Source organism: Octodon degus, unplaced genomic scaffold, assembly GCF_000260255.1.
Source record: "Octodon degus isolate 3935 unplaced genomic scaffold, OctDeg1.0 scaffold00290, whole genome shotgun sequence".
NCBI classification, from domain to species: domain Eukaryota; kingdom Metazoa; phylum Chordata; class Mammalia; order Rodentia; family Octodontidae; genus Octodon; species Octodon degus.
In genome coordinates, this window is record NW_004524866.1 from 664,829 (window position 1) to 681,556 (window position 16,728).

The 16,728-nt window shown below is 37.2% G+C and overlaps 1 protein-coding gene across 1 annotated transcript; it reads right to left on the reverse strand.

Annotated features, from left to right (window-relative positions):
* Window positions 1–4,830: 4,830 nt before the first annotated feature.
* On the reverse strand, window positions 4,831–11,441 carry LOC101592537 (vomeronasal type-2 receptor 116-like). Its single transcript, XM_023707437.1, is given in 6 exon segments — window positions 4,831–5,579; window positions 5,582–5,647; window positions 5,650–5,768; window positions 9,250–9,383; window positions 9,715–9,942; window positions 10,665–11,441. Coding segments are annotated over 6 exon segments (2,073 nt in total).
* Between the last annotated feature and the right edge of the window lie 5,287 nt (window positions 11,442–16,728).

Genomic DNA, 16,728 nt, shown 5'->3' on the forward strand with positions numbered 1-16,728 from the left:
GTGCCCTACTTTTCTCCTGTGTTTAACTATTTTCTCTGCTTGGTGGGTTCTTTCTGTTGTGATTCTTGGAATTCTGGGTATTTGATCCCTTGTTAGCATGTATTTTAGTGCTGTGTGTAGGGTGAGTTTGGTTGTCAAAAATTTCTTGAATTTTTCTTTGTCTTGGAAGTATTTTATTTCTGCATTAAACTTGAAAGTGAGTTTTTCAGGGTATATCAGTCTGTTTGTAATTTGTTTCATTGTAGGACTTGAAGTGGTTTGTGTTGATGCCTTGTGTTAAGAAATCTGCTATGTGTGTGATGCATTTTCCTTTAAATATGGTCTGTGTCTTTTCTCTAGCAGCTTTTATATTTTATTTTTATTTTTAAAACATAATAAGGATAATGAAACAGCAAAAGTTGCATTTGATACAGTATTACACTTAAAGAAATATCAGTTTTACACTATTTGTTCTAATACATAGTTTTGTCTTCCAAGAAGTTCTTGATTTTGCCAGATATGTGCATGTAAAAGTAGAGAAGAAAGAAAAAAAGAGAAGTATATAAGAGATTAAGAAGAGAAAAAGTACAAACATTTGAAAAATGCACACTATCATTATCCAAACCATTCTGCTTGTATACATAGCTAAATCTCTTTCTCCACCATACCCTCCTGTCTGTTGTATGTTATGAATCGCTGCTGCCGAAAGAAATGATGGGACGACCCAATGAATATAGTTTCAGAGGTCTCACTGAGATTACTCTCTATGTAAGGGAGCCCAGAGACCCCAAAATACATCATTTTTATTGAGGGCTCAAGGCAGGCTAATGAATGTGTGTAACTACTTTGATGAATACAGACTACTTTTTCTATTGACTCCCGCCATTTGCCTAGCACTAAGTTTACACAAATGCTAGCTGATAACATCTGAAGCAAGGGATCAAAGAACAGACAGGGTACCATCAGGAGAAGCTGTTATCTGCAGCCTTGAGTCCCAGCTTGCCCGAATTTGCAAGTGAGAGACAACAGTTGAAGGCAGTGGTGTAGGTCATGAACATGAAAGAAAAGACTTCATAAAACTAACAAGGAACCAGGAAATAACAATTCATCATCTATAAGATGACGCTCTATCTGGGCTCTATCTATTGCTTCTTGTTCCCTTGGGACATTAGGCTTTTGTCTCCTATCTGTATTTCTATACCTGTCCTTCTCCTCAACTCAGTAGCTCTTTCCTTTTGAATAAGTTCATCCAATTTTCCCAATATACCCTTCAGGTTCTATTTTCTCTTTCATAATCTCACACTAATGAGACATTATAATGTTTGCACATGCGGGTCTGATTTATTTCACTTAAAAGTATCTTCTTCTATATTTGCATGCGCTTGCTGATCAAAGTCTCAAACTTATCCTGTTTTATAGCTGAATAATACTCCATTGTGTAAAATTTCAAAATCTTTATCCATTACTCAGTTGATGGGCATCTGGGTTGTTTCCAGGAAGGAGAATATATATTTACATTCCTTATCTCTTCCTCTTGAAGTGGTCCCTTAAAAAGTATATACTGACCTTCTTTTTTCCCTTTGGATAATTTTTGGTTTGAAATGGATATTGTTCCAACCAGGATAGCTATCCCTGATTTTTTATGATTTCCTGTGTGATGGAGAATTCTTTGCTATCTTTGATTTTTAGTCTTTTAATTTCCTTTTGAGTTAATGTGTGTCTTCTACATGGCATATTTTTGAATTTTGTCTCTTAATCCTTTCTGCTGGTCTGTTTCTTTTGATGGGTGAATAAAGTCCATTCACATTGATGGTTATAACTGATATGTGTTGGTCTCTCTTTGTCTTGTTCCTTTCCCTTCTATAGGTTAAATACTGTTTCCAATCTTTTTAACTACTTGCTGTATTTTTTGGTCTTTTCTGTTGTTCTTAAAGCTGTGATCACTTCTGTACCTTTCTGGAATACCTGTAAGTATGCTTTGTAGGGTTGAATTGTGGGGGCATGAATTTCTTCAATTGTTCTTTGTCGTTAAAAGATCATATTTCATCATTGAATTTGATCGATGTTGAGGGTACATTCGTCTGGGTTGGAAGTTATTATTTTTTCAGGACTCAAAATATTACACTCCAAGCACTGCTTGATTTGAGAAATTTTCTGTGATTCTGATGGGTTTTCTATTGTAGGTGATCTGTTTGTTCTCCTTGGCAGTTTTTCATATTCTAATATTTGCTGAAAATCTGAGATCTTGATTATTATGTGTCTACGTTTACATTTACTGTAATTATGTCTGTGTGTAGTTCTATATGCCTTGCTTACCTGTCTGTCAGGTTCTTTTCTCAGGTTTGGAAAATTTTCTGCTATTAGTTTTGCAAAGTGTTCTTATGTAATTTCTGCTATGTCCTGCTGCTTCATTGACACCTATTATTCTTATATCATTTTTCTTTGCGTCATCTTATAGATGATGAATTGTTATTTCCTGGTTCCTTGTTAGTTTTATGAAGTCTTTTCTTTCATGTTCATGACCTACACCACTGCCTTCAAGGTCTGAAAGTCTATCTTTGGATTCATTCAAGAGGTTTTGCCACCTTTCAATGGAGCTTTTAATTTCCCAGGTAACTGTTTGAATCTGTTTCACGTATACCTGTACTTTTCTGTATTGTTCATTCAGTGTTTCCATCATTTTTTTTATTTTGGTGGTACCAAGGATCAAACTCAGGACCTTGAATTTGTCACACAAACACTTATTCCACCAAGCTATTTCCCCCACCTCCTCCATCATTTTTCTGCTCCGTATTTTTCTTTTATCTCTTCTTTAGTTGTACTGAGCCATTCTTCATGATTGTTGACATTTATTTTTGGACATGAGAGAGTATTTCTGGTCTGATTTTTTCCTATAACCTGATGGGCTTTTTTTTTTTTTTACTTCAGTTGCTATCATTCATTTGGGAGTCTTCAGGTATGTGATTTCCAATTTGTTGAATGTCTTTGTCTCTGGATTTGTTCTTGGTGAGCTAGAGAAATGAGATTGCCTTTTGCTCCTGCATTTTGGAAGTTTTGAAACACTTGTTATTCAACCAGAGTCCCATACTGTGCCCAAAGTCCACCTAAGTACTTAAGAGATTGGACCAGCACCAGCAGAATGTATGCATTTGTGGCTAAAGGAGGTCAGAACTTATCAGAGCTCTGCTGGCTTCCCAGAATCTGCCAAAGTTCTTAAATGGTCTCTAGCAGCTTTTAGAATGTTGTTCTTGTGCTGAATCTTGGAATCATGATTATTGTATGCCAGGCTGTAGTTTTGATTGGGTTGTTATTGGGTTGATATTATTTGGAGCTCAATAGGCCTTGATTATCAGAAAGTCAGATTGTTTCCCCAATAGGGAAGTTTTCTTCTATTACACATGCCCATAGTCTTTATGTTCTTTGGGTTAGCTCCTTCTTTCTAATTGACACCTGTCATTCTTATGTTGTTCATCTTGGCAACCTTATGCAGCTGTTGAATTATTATTTCCTTGATCCTTGTCATTTTTATCAGTTTTTCCTTTTACATCACTTGAAGCAATGTTGTCTTCAGGAATGAAAGCCTTTGTTCACTTTCATTCAAATAGTTTTTCTAACCTTTAATGAAATTTTTTAATTTTCTGTGTACCTCTTTGAATCTGATGTATGCATTCGGTTTCTTCCCTGTATTGCTAATTCCTTGTTTCAATTATTTTGCTATTCACCCCTATTTCTATCAGTGCCTTCTTTAGTAATGCTTAGCAATTCTTTCATTTTATTTATCATTTGTTTTTTACCTGGGAGATTAATTCTCTTCTGATTTCCTCTATGCTCTTCTGTGGTTGTTTCTTTCAGTTGCTATTATTCTAGAGATTTCTGGTGTGTGGCTTCAATTTGTTCTATGCTGATATGTTCTGGGTTTGTTCTCTGTGGGCTCGGGGAATGAGGATGCATTGTGGTCCTTCTCTTTTCTTTTTATTTTGTGGAGAGAACCCTTTATGTGGACTTCTGTGATACATTTTGTGAAAGTTGGATAGTATGTAGGAGCATCACTGCAATGAGAATCTCTTTGTAAAGCGTCTATCCTTTAGGTATTTCTCCAGTGTCAGAGATTCTTGTTCTGTGTGTGTCCCAAAAAATTGTCTTCTCTACTGATGGAGAGTCAGATGTTGATTTCAGTTTCTCATTGTCCTCTGTCTTTCAGTATATAGCTCTTGTGAGGTTATTATCCAATGGCATCCCAATAGCCAAAGGAAGAACGTGTGGTTAAGGCAGATATGGTATGCTATTTACCGTAGTACAATTAGCAACACTAATAACAGCTAGTGAAGTTAACAAATTGATAATCTTTTGTAACTAATGGGTTTGTAGATTAGCCCATAGGAGTAAATGTTATTGCTACAAAACAAAGCAGAGTGTAAATCAGAACTTTGTACTTAAGTTAGTTTCCCTGATATCTGTCTGTGCACTTCCCCTTCTCATATGTGGAATCTTCCAGGCAGACTCGTTCACTCAAGTCACCCCCTCCCACATCCAAGCCTCCAGGTTCCTCACTGTGGGCCTCAGCCTGGACCACTCTAGGCCGAGCAGTGGGCCTCAGTTCACCAGATATGGTTCTATCAAGCTAAAACTTGATCAGCCAGCACTGGCTTGTGTAGGGCTGCTGTGCTCTGCTCTTTCCAGCTGCATCCAGCAGCTGAGGACCAGCTCAAGACCTCCATCTTCAGAGAATACAAATCACACCATTTGATAAGTTTTAATTGATGACAGTTGAAAGTCACTTCTTGACATGATCAGCTCTCATAAAATTCAGGACCTTATGGATTTGTGTCAGTCATGGGAATTCAGATGCTGTTATGGGCCAGGCAGATAATGTAGGTGTGGCTGGGGAAGATAGTTTCCAGGACGAGTTTTATAACTGATCTCAGTCACAGAATTTCTCTCTGGTCTTAACAAAATAATGTAGCACTTGGGGACAAAGATGCAGGCTAGCAGTCCTGCACTGGAAACCAAGATGGAGAAGACCTCCATGGCCACCATGGCCTTCCCCTTGCTGCTGTGGTGCATGGGCAGGAAGGTGATCCACACACTGCAGAACACCAGCATGCTGAAGGTCAGTAACTTGGCTTCATTGAATGTGTCAGGCAGGTTCCCGACCAAGAAAGCCACAGTGAAGCTCACCAGGGCCAGGGAGCCCAGGTATCCCAGGACACAGTAGAAGGCAGTGAGGGAGCCCTTGTTGTACACGATGATGATATGGCCATGCACAGAGTGTGCATCTGTGTCAATGTAGTGTGGATTTGTTCCCATCCAGACTCCACATAGAGTGAGTTGGATCAGGGAGTAGATGGGGATGATGAAGTTTGGTGCCTCTGACACCAGCAACTGTCTCATCCTTCTGCTTGGAGCAGTGACCTTAAAGGCCAGCACCACAGTAATAGTTTTCCCCAAGACAGTGGAAACAGCCACAGTGAAGACAACCCCAAACGTGGTCTGTTGCAGGATGCAGGAGGGTGTGTTGGGACGACCAATGAAGAGCAAGGAGCAGAAGAAACAGCTGGTGAAGGAGATGAGCAGGGTATAGCTGAGAGCCCTGTTGTTGCCTTGACGATGGGAGTGTCTCTGTGCTTCACAAAAAGCCCAAGAACAGCAGCTGTGAGAAGCGTGAACTCAGGGCAGTGCCAGCCAGAGCTTTGCCCAAAGGACCATCATAGGCCAGAAAATTCACAGCCTTTTAGAGGCAAGCATTTCTCTGGGTACTGGCATAAAGATGATGTGGACACTTCACACACACTGCTCCATATCTGACAGAAATTAAAATTGTGATTTGCCTCAATTTATTACTTGTACATTATTTATTTTTACAGACCCATCCATTGCACCTCTTTGGATTTGAAGTAAGTTTTGCTCTTAAAGATGTTTCTTTTCTTTCTCTTTCTTTTTCAATATATGGAATTGAACTCAGAAACTTTGCAGTAGAATATGTTCTCACCCATTAAAATTTTGTTCTTTTGAGTAAGGATTTCCTGAGGTCATGTTACCTAGGCTGTGTTCCGCCTTATAATCTTTTCAGCTCAGCCTCCCTCCACCCTGGATTACACGTATGCATCACCCTTCCTCACTCTTCCAGTTCTCTCTAAACACAAAGTCAAAGATTGGCGTTTATATAGAGATTAATTCTTAAATTCTACTTGTTATTGATTCTTTTTTTAAAATCTGACATATCCATAAAATCATTGTGTCTTTACAAAGTAATAAAGGATCTACTTTAGTGAAGTGAAACATATTCTTCCTTCATTTCTTGATCCAAAAAAAAATTATGATTCTCCAGATAATGAACAACAAACAGAATTTGCTAACTGATAGGAAAATACATGCACAGAATCATATTGAATGTCAAGTAAATCTATTTTTCAGAATCTCTACCTATCAGTGTGCTTTATGCAACAATCTACTTATTTTTTGTTGTCAAGGGGATATTTTAAAAGTTTAATTCTGTTACCTCTGAAAACCATTGCAAGATATATCACTACATACTTAATGATTTTTAAATGTGGTAAAAAGGAATTTTTCAAGTTTATCTAGGAGTACCCTATGGCTCCGGTGTGAAAATGTTTTATATCTTTTTTTTGTAATAGTCTTATATTATATAACCAGAAAGTTCAGTATCATTTTATTCATTTACATGGATTTCATGCTTAAATTCTTATATTCTTGGAAAATCCTATCATTCATGTTTCTCCCTCTCCTCTAATATATTTTTGTGGGTATTCATTTTTTCATTGCATTAGCCATGATGTAGAGTGTCATGTCTGCCAGCAGTGTGATGCAGATATTTCTTAATCTCATTCTTGCTTTCAAACATTGTGCAGTGTGCTACAGGATATCTTAAATATCATATTTAGTGGGCAGTTAGAAAGTATTCTCTGCCTTCTCATGTTATAAAAATATCTCATAGTTTCTTTGTAAATCACAGAGTTGTTCAAAGTTATTTTGTTGTCTTCATTTATTAGCCTTGATTTTTCTTTCCCAGGATCTTCTCAATTTAATTAAAGTTTGTAAATTGAGTTTGCTCGTGGTATACTGACCCTGGAATATATATATATATATATATATATGAATTTGAAATAGAGCATGTGAATTTAGTTTGAAAAAGAAAGTGGAAGGTGAGCTTTGTTTCTGCTAAGTACATTTTTAGGTACTAGTAATAGTTTAGTTCCTGCCTTTAAGGAATTAATTTTCCATGTTTTCTTTCCTAGGAAAGAATTCAATATCAATAGTTTTTGAATGCTTATAAATTTCACTGCTCATATTATTAATCAACAAAACTTTAGACTGAAATATTACACTATTGGCTCACATCTGTTAACATAGATGGTGGTATAGAGATACTAATACTATGGAGATTTTTATCTTTTTAGGACTGTTTTGCTGAATTTCCCTGTGATTTTGTAGATTTCAAGGCATAGATTGATGTGAAATTCCTTATACTTCCATATGAAGATTTTCTACATAACTATACTAATGGACAAATTTCTCCTGACCTTATAGTACCTTTGAATTTTTCTCTTTCTTCTTGAGTAATTGTACTCAGATGTCACATTTTTGTTACCAGAATCACATTTCATTGTGTTTATTTTCTTTCTTGATATCTTAACAATTCCTTTTGGACTATATCTAATCCTTCATTTTTCACATGTTGAATTTACTCTACATTTTCTACTGTGTTTCATAAATACTTCAAATGTAGAATTTCATCTTTTTGTATAAATAGGAAAAAGCACAAAATTATAAATAACACAGAATTCATATTGTTCCCACAATCTTCAACTCTCAAAATTTTCAATTGTGTACAACCTTAAATTTATACCGTGATTGATTCTATACACTACATATGGTTGAGAATTATACAACCAGCATCATGTATGGGCTGATATGTTGTGCATTGTGTCTATGTGAATGCACATAAATTCTTTAAAATGCCATGTTTCCATGCTTTATGGAGAATGGATATTTAAATTAAGTGCATGATACAGTGTATAAATAGGCTTCATGTATTTCAGACAGCATTTGATATCATATTAATTATGTTTTGAAATCAAAACTTACATCATGTTTAAAACCAAATTAGAAAATATTCAGTAGGAAGATGATTCCACCATGTCATAATTTATAAGAATGATGTTTTCCTACATAGTTACTTATGGTATACAACAAACTTCAATACTAGATTTCTGTAAATTCTATGAAATTTGTTTCAATCCTTTCCCTCATTTTATCTGTGTTTTAATAGCATAGTATTTTGCTTTACAATACCTAAATGTTCCTAGAGGGGGAATGTGCCATTTTGGCCATTTATAGAAATCCTAAAAGGATTTATGTCTTCTTTTCATTCTGATTTAGTACTAATGCCATCACTTCTGCAAAATGCCAATGATACCCTCATAGAATGTAGGTATTATTACTTGTTAAATTCCTTATTCTGTATGCATATTAGCCTTGAAATTCTGTGGTAAAGATGCTAATTCATGCCATTGGAATTTTCTTCTATGCATTTTAGAAGAACAGGGATTAAATCTTAGGAATTAGACTGTGCTGTGCTATACACATGTTGTAAATCCAAAACATGCTCCTATCAGCAATCAGTCAATTCAGTCTATCTGAGCATCTGCTCTATGTGAAGATAAACGTAAGCCCGTGGAAATTGAAATGTGTGCGACTTTGTCTTGACTGTAATGTTGCTGTAATTCTAAAAATTGTAAAGAATTTCTGTTAATATTACCACCTATTAAACTTCATAATGGAGATGGAACTTGGAAGCTGTTGGGGCAGAGGAAAGGGCTAGTCTTAAGCAAATGATTTTTAAATGGGACTAAAATTTGAATCAGTGTAGTCAGATGTGGTGGTGCATAACTGTTATCCTAGAGACATAATGGCGGAGACATGTCGATTGTTTTTTGAGGCATTCTTGGAAAAATTGATGATATTGTATTTTTTTAATGAAAAAAATAAAATGGCGGGAAATAGATCATTTATAGATCACATTTTTGTTCAATTCCTAGCAATGCAGAAAACAATAAGAATGGCATGAAAGAAAAATTAATTAGAATGCATTTCAAAAGGTGCAATACAATTTCCAACAGGCAGTAGCACTCAGAGTAATGAGTAATTTGACTACTAAAGGAAAAGTTTTGAACTTTTGTGTCCTCTACAACACTATTACCATTTTGCACATGGATGTAGTGAATATACCACAGAGCGACATTGTGTCCCCTGTCTCTACCTGTGTCATTGGTGATCTCGTTGTCTGCACAAGGAGTTAAATCAAAACAGCAGGCAGCCTTTCCCTCCTGAGGACTCTTTCTAAATCCAGGATTGCAACTGTCACTGCAGACTGACCGAGGAGTCTAAGAAAAAATATACTATGGTAACTTCTCAGAAATTTATTAACTTCTTCAGAGCTAAAGAGACAAACTTAATTTGTATACATGTATAAGGAAAATTATTGCATGAAAAAATTATTTTATACTATGAAACATACATTCACAAAATCACAATTAAGTAAGTGCATTTCTTTACCATTCATCAGAGAGCTAATATACAATTTTCCTTCAAATTGAAATCTTATTCAATTTCCACATGTGACCATTGCATTACCAAACCTGGGGACATGAACCCTATGACAGCTTATTGCTTACTTATGGTTAAATAAGTGTGTCATGCTTAGGAACAACGTACTTCTGTGACTCCAATGGCCCAGTCTATATTATTTTCAGACAAAATCAATTTTTGGCCATGGGGAGCATGTGAAGAAAATGTGCCCAGTTTAACCTTAAGTCTCAGGCCATCTGGAAAATTCCCAAAATTGAGAATGTCATAATTTGAATCCATTTTTCTTCTGTAATCCAAGTTCGCCTTGTCTCCAATAGGATTGTTGAATTGGACAATCTTCAGAAAAGGATGCAACTAAAAGAGACACATCATGCCATGTAAACCGGGCTCCAGGATAAAAACAGAAAATATGGGTGGAGGAAAGTTCCTAAGTGTATTTAATTCTTTTTCTTAAAAACAGTTTTAAGACAGGTATCTATTAAATTGGAAAATATAAATGTCTAATGACTAAAATGACACATTGGTCTACAAGTATCAATCAGTTTCAGGAAAACAAAAGCATATTCTGTGTAAGCCCATTTATATAAAGTAGGTATACAGTTGGGTTAAGTGAAAATATCAGCTGCAAATTCACAGCTTGTCAAACCACAACTTCCCTTTTCCACCTGACTGTTCCCATGGCACTCACCAAAACATTAGTTCATAAATATCTGAAGAGCTTGCAGAATTAGATGAAATTGAATTCTATGCACTGTCACGTTTAATGTCATTTAACTTGGCAAGTGATTACATGTTTTCCAAAGGTCATTTAAGAAAATTATGGGGCAATTTAATGTGGGTACGCAGTTGACCTCCGAAAGGGAGAAGCAAGGAGCTGGCCTCCCATTTCCTTCTCCTTGCCAATGGATACTAGATCGAGGGTCATTTACAATCACGTCAGCAATCTCCTCAAAAATAAGAGTAACACTCAAAGCAGTATTTTTGAGAAACAGTTCTTATATATAAGGTGAAGCACATAGAATAACTTAAGAGAGGCACCTTGAGGACACTGCCTGCCATCCAAGGGAAGACATTACCTGCCAGGGGGGGAACGTCATCACTTGTGTATTTCTCAAAGGTTGCCTTTGTACTTCTTCAAGAAGCATTGCGTGGAAAGCATGGGCTACAGCATACACAGCATTGTATATATTATAGCTCCGATCACTCATGTCTGTGCCAAAACGATTTCGAGGCAACCAAGCCATAGAAGCATTAGGGGTACAATTCTTCAAGGCACAGTCTGACTCAGAAAATAAGCAGTCAAAATTCTTGTACCAGTACATAACAAGGTAAGTGTCTTCTGGGTATTTGAAAGGGCTAGCTTCCTGGACAAAAGTTTTGAACCCTGCAATCTCTTCGTGATGGTGTGAATATACAAGGAGCCCATGGAATGGATCCAGTATGAAATCTCTCCCAGACAGGTCAGCATGCCATTGGGAGTTTGTCACCCAGATTTTCCATGTCATTAAGCTCTGAACGATGTTGTAATTTATCTCATTTGAGCTATCAGTGTCATAGTAAATGACCACCACATTGGCAGATGATGTATCTGTGGTCAGGATTTCATGTTTCTTTACTGCTGAGAGATAAGATACACCCAGAGTTGACACCATTTTCACAAAGGCCACACAGACTCCATTCCTGTCCATCTCAGCTCTTACATCTGAGAGAAACTGAAGACCCTTCTGGCCCTCTGTGATGAGCAGGCCAACCCAGGTCCAGCGGAAATGAAGCATCAAGGACACCATGGCAAGGGTCAGAAATGTGTCTTTTGAGGCCATCTGATGAAGAAAAGGGCACTGGCCAGTGTCCATCAGCGTAGGATCAAATGAGCTGAAAGTAACCTAAAAGGCAAGGAAATCTGGGTGATGCACTGAAGTGGTGATGGAAAGCGCAATAGCAGTCCCAAGAGTGCTGAGAGACATCTCTACATTGTAGGAAATGCCCATTCTTCCCTTCCCTCTACACATTTCCCTTAGGAGATTATCACAAAGTGAATGAGTGTATTTAGGCCTCTGGAAACACTTCTTTCCTCATTTCCTTCCTCTATGATAAGAAAAGAAAAGAAATTCTATGTAAGCCAATAAGGCTCTGTGTATGGACTCCAGTACACTATGCACATTCAAAGAGCCTCATCCTTGCCTCATTTTTAACCCTCCAGGTTCCAGGTAGGTGAACCTCCATGATGTTGTTCCATCAATCCTGTCTGAACAACATTCACCTGCGGAAATCTACAGAGCCCCAGCAGTGATCCAATCTGAGCTGAGGTTCCCCATGGCATTTCTGTCAGTATTGCTGCACAATGGTTTTCTCTTCTACACGTGTAATTAGGGATCTCCTGTTGTCCTGTGAGCCAAATGAAGGAATTCTCTAGTATCCTCCAATGACTATAAATGAAATTGTGGAACTCATAGCCCAGAGTAACATTAGGCAAAAGATGAGGATTCCTGTTGATCTCTTCTATGGCAAAAGTGAAGCCAGGTAGTTCTGGTAGTTGTTGGGTGTAGGCTGCACAGAGAGAAGAGGTCCTTAGGGAAAGGCTCAGTCTGACCTTGCATTCTAGTTTAATACTTTTTATATACAAATATTTGTGTTCTTTTTACACACATGTATAATTAAAATGAAGTGTATGATGATGTGGGAACACTGACTTTTAATAACATACTAGGAAGTAGATTAGTGATGGGACTGAATCCTCATGAAGGAACTTGGTGGCTTTCAAGATTCTCAGAAGAGTTTCTTCATTACTGTATTTGTTTTACAGTTAGACTGACCTTAATATATATGTTCACAAGAATATTCTGTATGGCATCACACAATATAGGTTTTGCAATTGTGATATTTTTAAATATTATCACTGCTTGCAAGTAGAAATGATGTATTTATTGAGGTACATAGAATATTCAGTCTTTTTTGTATCCATTTCTGTTTAATTGCTTTTTTAGCAAAAAATATACTTCTTTAATATTATTACTTAAATACATCTCAAGCAAGATTGCTTTCTATTCTCATTCATGAGAGGAAATACTGTGGTGTAGGATACATGCATCCACTTAATTTAACTAAATGGTAATACAAATGTGTTGTAGCACATAACATCACGTCTATGAAAATACATATAATTTTATTGGCTAACTGAAGATAAAATAAAAAAATCAAACTGAAATGCTTTCAGATCAAAACTTAGATTTTGCATAAAGAATACAGCAGAGGGGCTGAGGTGATAGATCAGAGGTTTCAGCACCGGCCTGGCAAGTGCAAGGTCCTTCGTTAAAAGCCCAGCATCAAAAATCCAAAACAAAACAAAAAGAATACAGCAGTGAAATACAGTGCAGCTGGGCGCGGGGCGGGAATACAAGTTCAGCTTCCTTACTAGGATTCTTGGCAGAGATGATTGCTCCACTTCTGAGATATTTCTGTAAAGAATACTGACTCTAGTTTTGCCAAAATGCAATCTCCTTTGAATGGTTTAGAAAGAAGCTTCTTAGAAAAGCTGTATATCAAGGCCATTTTCATTGAAAAAGTGGCCAGAATGAAATTTCTCTGTTAACTTCAGAATTACTTAGTGTTGTTCTGGAGTTGCTACGCTGTATAATAAATATTCAGCAAGTTACCAGAAAAAAAAAATTGAAGAGAGAAGTAGGCATTGTTTTCTCATTAGGCATAAGATTATTCCCTTATAAAAAGAAAATTCTTGCACGAGCAACAACCAAAAACTAAGTAAAAGAGAGTGTTATACTTTGTGTCTAGTTGTTCACCCAAAGCCTCATGTACGTCATAGGGCAGACACAGCTCAAGGAGCAGCCAGTGATTTGAGGGGCGGGGCCAGGGGGGCAGGGCGAGGTCAAGGGCGGGGCCAGAGAGTCATGAACCCATAAACTAGCAGCACGCACCCTGACCCTGAAGGCCTTTGGCCTCTCTTAGAGGTGCGGAGCCCATCATGCTGGACAGGGCAGCACCCCAGCCTCTCCTCCAGACCCTGTAGCGGTGGGGCGGAGGTATCTGTGATTGAAGCCGCCTTGTGCAGAGTGGACATATTTGTTGAAGACAGAGGCTGACCCTCCTTCCTGAGCAAATAAGGTCATGTAATTCAGGCTGTTTTGAACTTCGAAACCTCCAGTAAATGTCAGCTAAATAAACCTTTTCTTCCCTCATTTTGAGTGTCAAGTATTTGTCTCAGCATTGAGAGAAGAGTAAGTAAGACAGAGTAGAACAAAGATTTCCAATACAGCATCGGCAAGTGAAAGTTCTCTGAGAGAAATATACATACTATAGTAAAAGCTTCCACTAAACTTACTTAGATATTTTTGTTTTTTTTTAAATTTATTTATTTATTTATTTATTTATGTGTGTGTGTGTGTGTGTGTGTGTGTGTGTGTGTGGCCAGCTCAGCCCACCAGGGGGCAGGGCTGGCTGGCATGTGGTGCTGGGGGATTGAACCGTGGTCCCTCTGATTTGCTAAGCTTGTTCTAAGTAGGTGCTTTAGACCACTGAGCCATCTCACCAGCCCTACTTAGATATTTTTGAAATCCCTAAAATTCTCATAAGGAGAGAAAAGCCAAAAAGATGTATTTCATAAGCTAATATTTTAAAAACACTTTCAAAATTGCCATTACTGAACAAAAAGACATAATTTTCATATCAATTGGAAATATTACACCAGTGCTCTGAAATCTTTAAAAATTGAGGTTTTCAGAATTTAAAAGAAGTATGTTATTTAGAGAAAAACAACTAAAGATATAGATGCATCAATGAGACAAATTACAAAAAAATAACATCTATCATCTGCCTCTATCAATCATCTGTCTTTAATAAAATTTGTGTAGAAATTCACTTAATATTAAATTATTCATATTGAATAAAACTCTTGTGAAAACTGAAATTATGTGAGTGCACCTATTTATCACAAATATATTCCCTAGGTACTAAGTACTTTTTTAAATGTAAGAGCAATGAGCACCACAAATATATTCTATTTTATGTATTTTGTACAGGGTCTAGATGGTCTCATTACACAGATTGGACTCGAAGTGATCCTCATGTTTTCAGCTTCACAAGCTCTGGGCTTATAGGCCTGCACCACAACCTCAGGTCTCAGTCTCTGTCACTGCGCACCCCAGGAGCAGGCCCAGAAGAACACACTGAAACTCGAACTCCAGTCCTTGCGTCTGTTTACAAAGTAAATGTAAAGCTCTGAGCTATCTGGCTGGCCCACAATATATTTTCAATATTATACAAATGTTAATATTATGAAAGGTATTGCAAATAGGAAAAAGAAACAGGCAAATGATGGGTTTCATTTCTCCACCAAAGAAGCTCATGATCTATGTATGCACGTTTTATATAAAAATATTTATGGGGCCAGTGACATAGTTCAGGAGATTAAAGGACCTGCATAGACAAGTTTAGTCAAGCACAGGGACATGGGCTCGAACCACATGCTGGGACAGCATCACATTCAAGGTGGCCTGAGCCAGCTGTAGTCCCAACTTAGGTGCCCAGGTCTGTAATCCTAGGAATGCGGAGGCTGAGAACAGGAGGATCACGATGAATCTGAGCTGTGTAGTGAGACTAGTCACAAAAAAATGCATTCTATATGTATGTGTTGTTATCAATTGCTTAATATGCAAATTTGACTGGGTTTTTGTTACTAAGTGTTAAATTTAGTGACAATTCAGAACTAATTTTGAGTATTTGATTCAGAGAATTCTGCTCCAAATCTAAATCTTATGACAGGATTGATTACTTGTCACTTATTAAAAATTATGAGAATGATTTTGTTTCAGGAAATAAACCTCACTATATGAAGTATAATGTGGTTTTTATGAGGAGGGGGATTCTGAATGGTGGATGGGTGAGTATGCTTTTAGAGCTCACTAGGAACACTGGGGAAATCATGAGGGAGTCCAGCAAATCTCTCTGGAGAGGATTCTAAATGACACAGCCCAGTGTAAACAGAAGGCATCTGACTACAGTGGGGAATGAGAAACTGACCAGGTATGAGGCATTATGAGATTTCAAGAATAGTTCAAGGATGTAAGATCTGTTTCTATTCCTAGGAGGAGAGAATGAGATATCTGCTCTCCTATTGTCATCTTCTGTCCCCACATATGCCCAGAGGATAAGGCTGCTCTTGCAGTGGGCCCTGCTCTAGACCCAGGCCCTGAGTTCTGTCTGTGGCTGGAAAGAACGCATTTGCACTTCTGAGTTTCTGTTCCCAGGATGATGCAGCCACCAAGAACAAGAGTTTCAGAACCCAGGAGAGAATTCGGATTCCTGCTAAAAAGAGAAACAAAATTCATAGAACTTTTAGAAAACAAAAATGTTTATACATAAGCAGCTTATAGATTTTGCATCATCCTTATAAGAAAAGTCTAATTTTAATACTTGAAAGGATCATATTGCTCAGTATAAAATTGTGGCGGTCGTAATATTTGTACTGTAGCCTTGATAGCACCGCGGCTTTTCTGCACATAAATACGAAGTTGGATTTCTCTCTTTTTGCTTTTTCTCAGCATAACATCCTTAGATAATACTATATATTACTGGTAATTATTATGTCTATGGATTCCTATCTTTTCAACTCTTTATAGTTTATTTCTCACACTTTTAGGATGTTCCAAAATTTCTAATTATTTCTTACTGTCATTTAAGGAGGGAAATAGATGTGTGATGCTTAAGGAACACTCTCTGTGTAAGTGTAAGATGCTCAGATCAACTCCTGAGACAAACACAAACTGAAAGGGAATGTTGGAGCATAAAGTGTTTGTGTTCAAAACTATCATTATCAATTTTTGGTCTGGGATGTAGCGCAGCCGCACAGCACCTACCTGGAAAGTGTGAATTGTTCAACTCTTGGTTCCAAACCAATCATACTGTAAATGCATAGACATCAATATTCTCTATCCCTTAACATTACAAACATCTTTTCAAGCTAGAAAACCTTTGGGAAGACAGAAAACTGATGTATGGTAAGCCATCAAATAAAATATTCTTAAGATAATGCGTACATTATGATCAATCCAAATGTTAATAAATGATATGCTTGCATATCAACACAATGCCACTTGCTTAATGTCAACTTAGGCCAATTGTCCAATA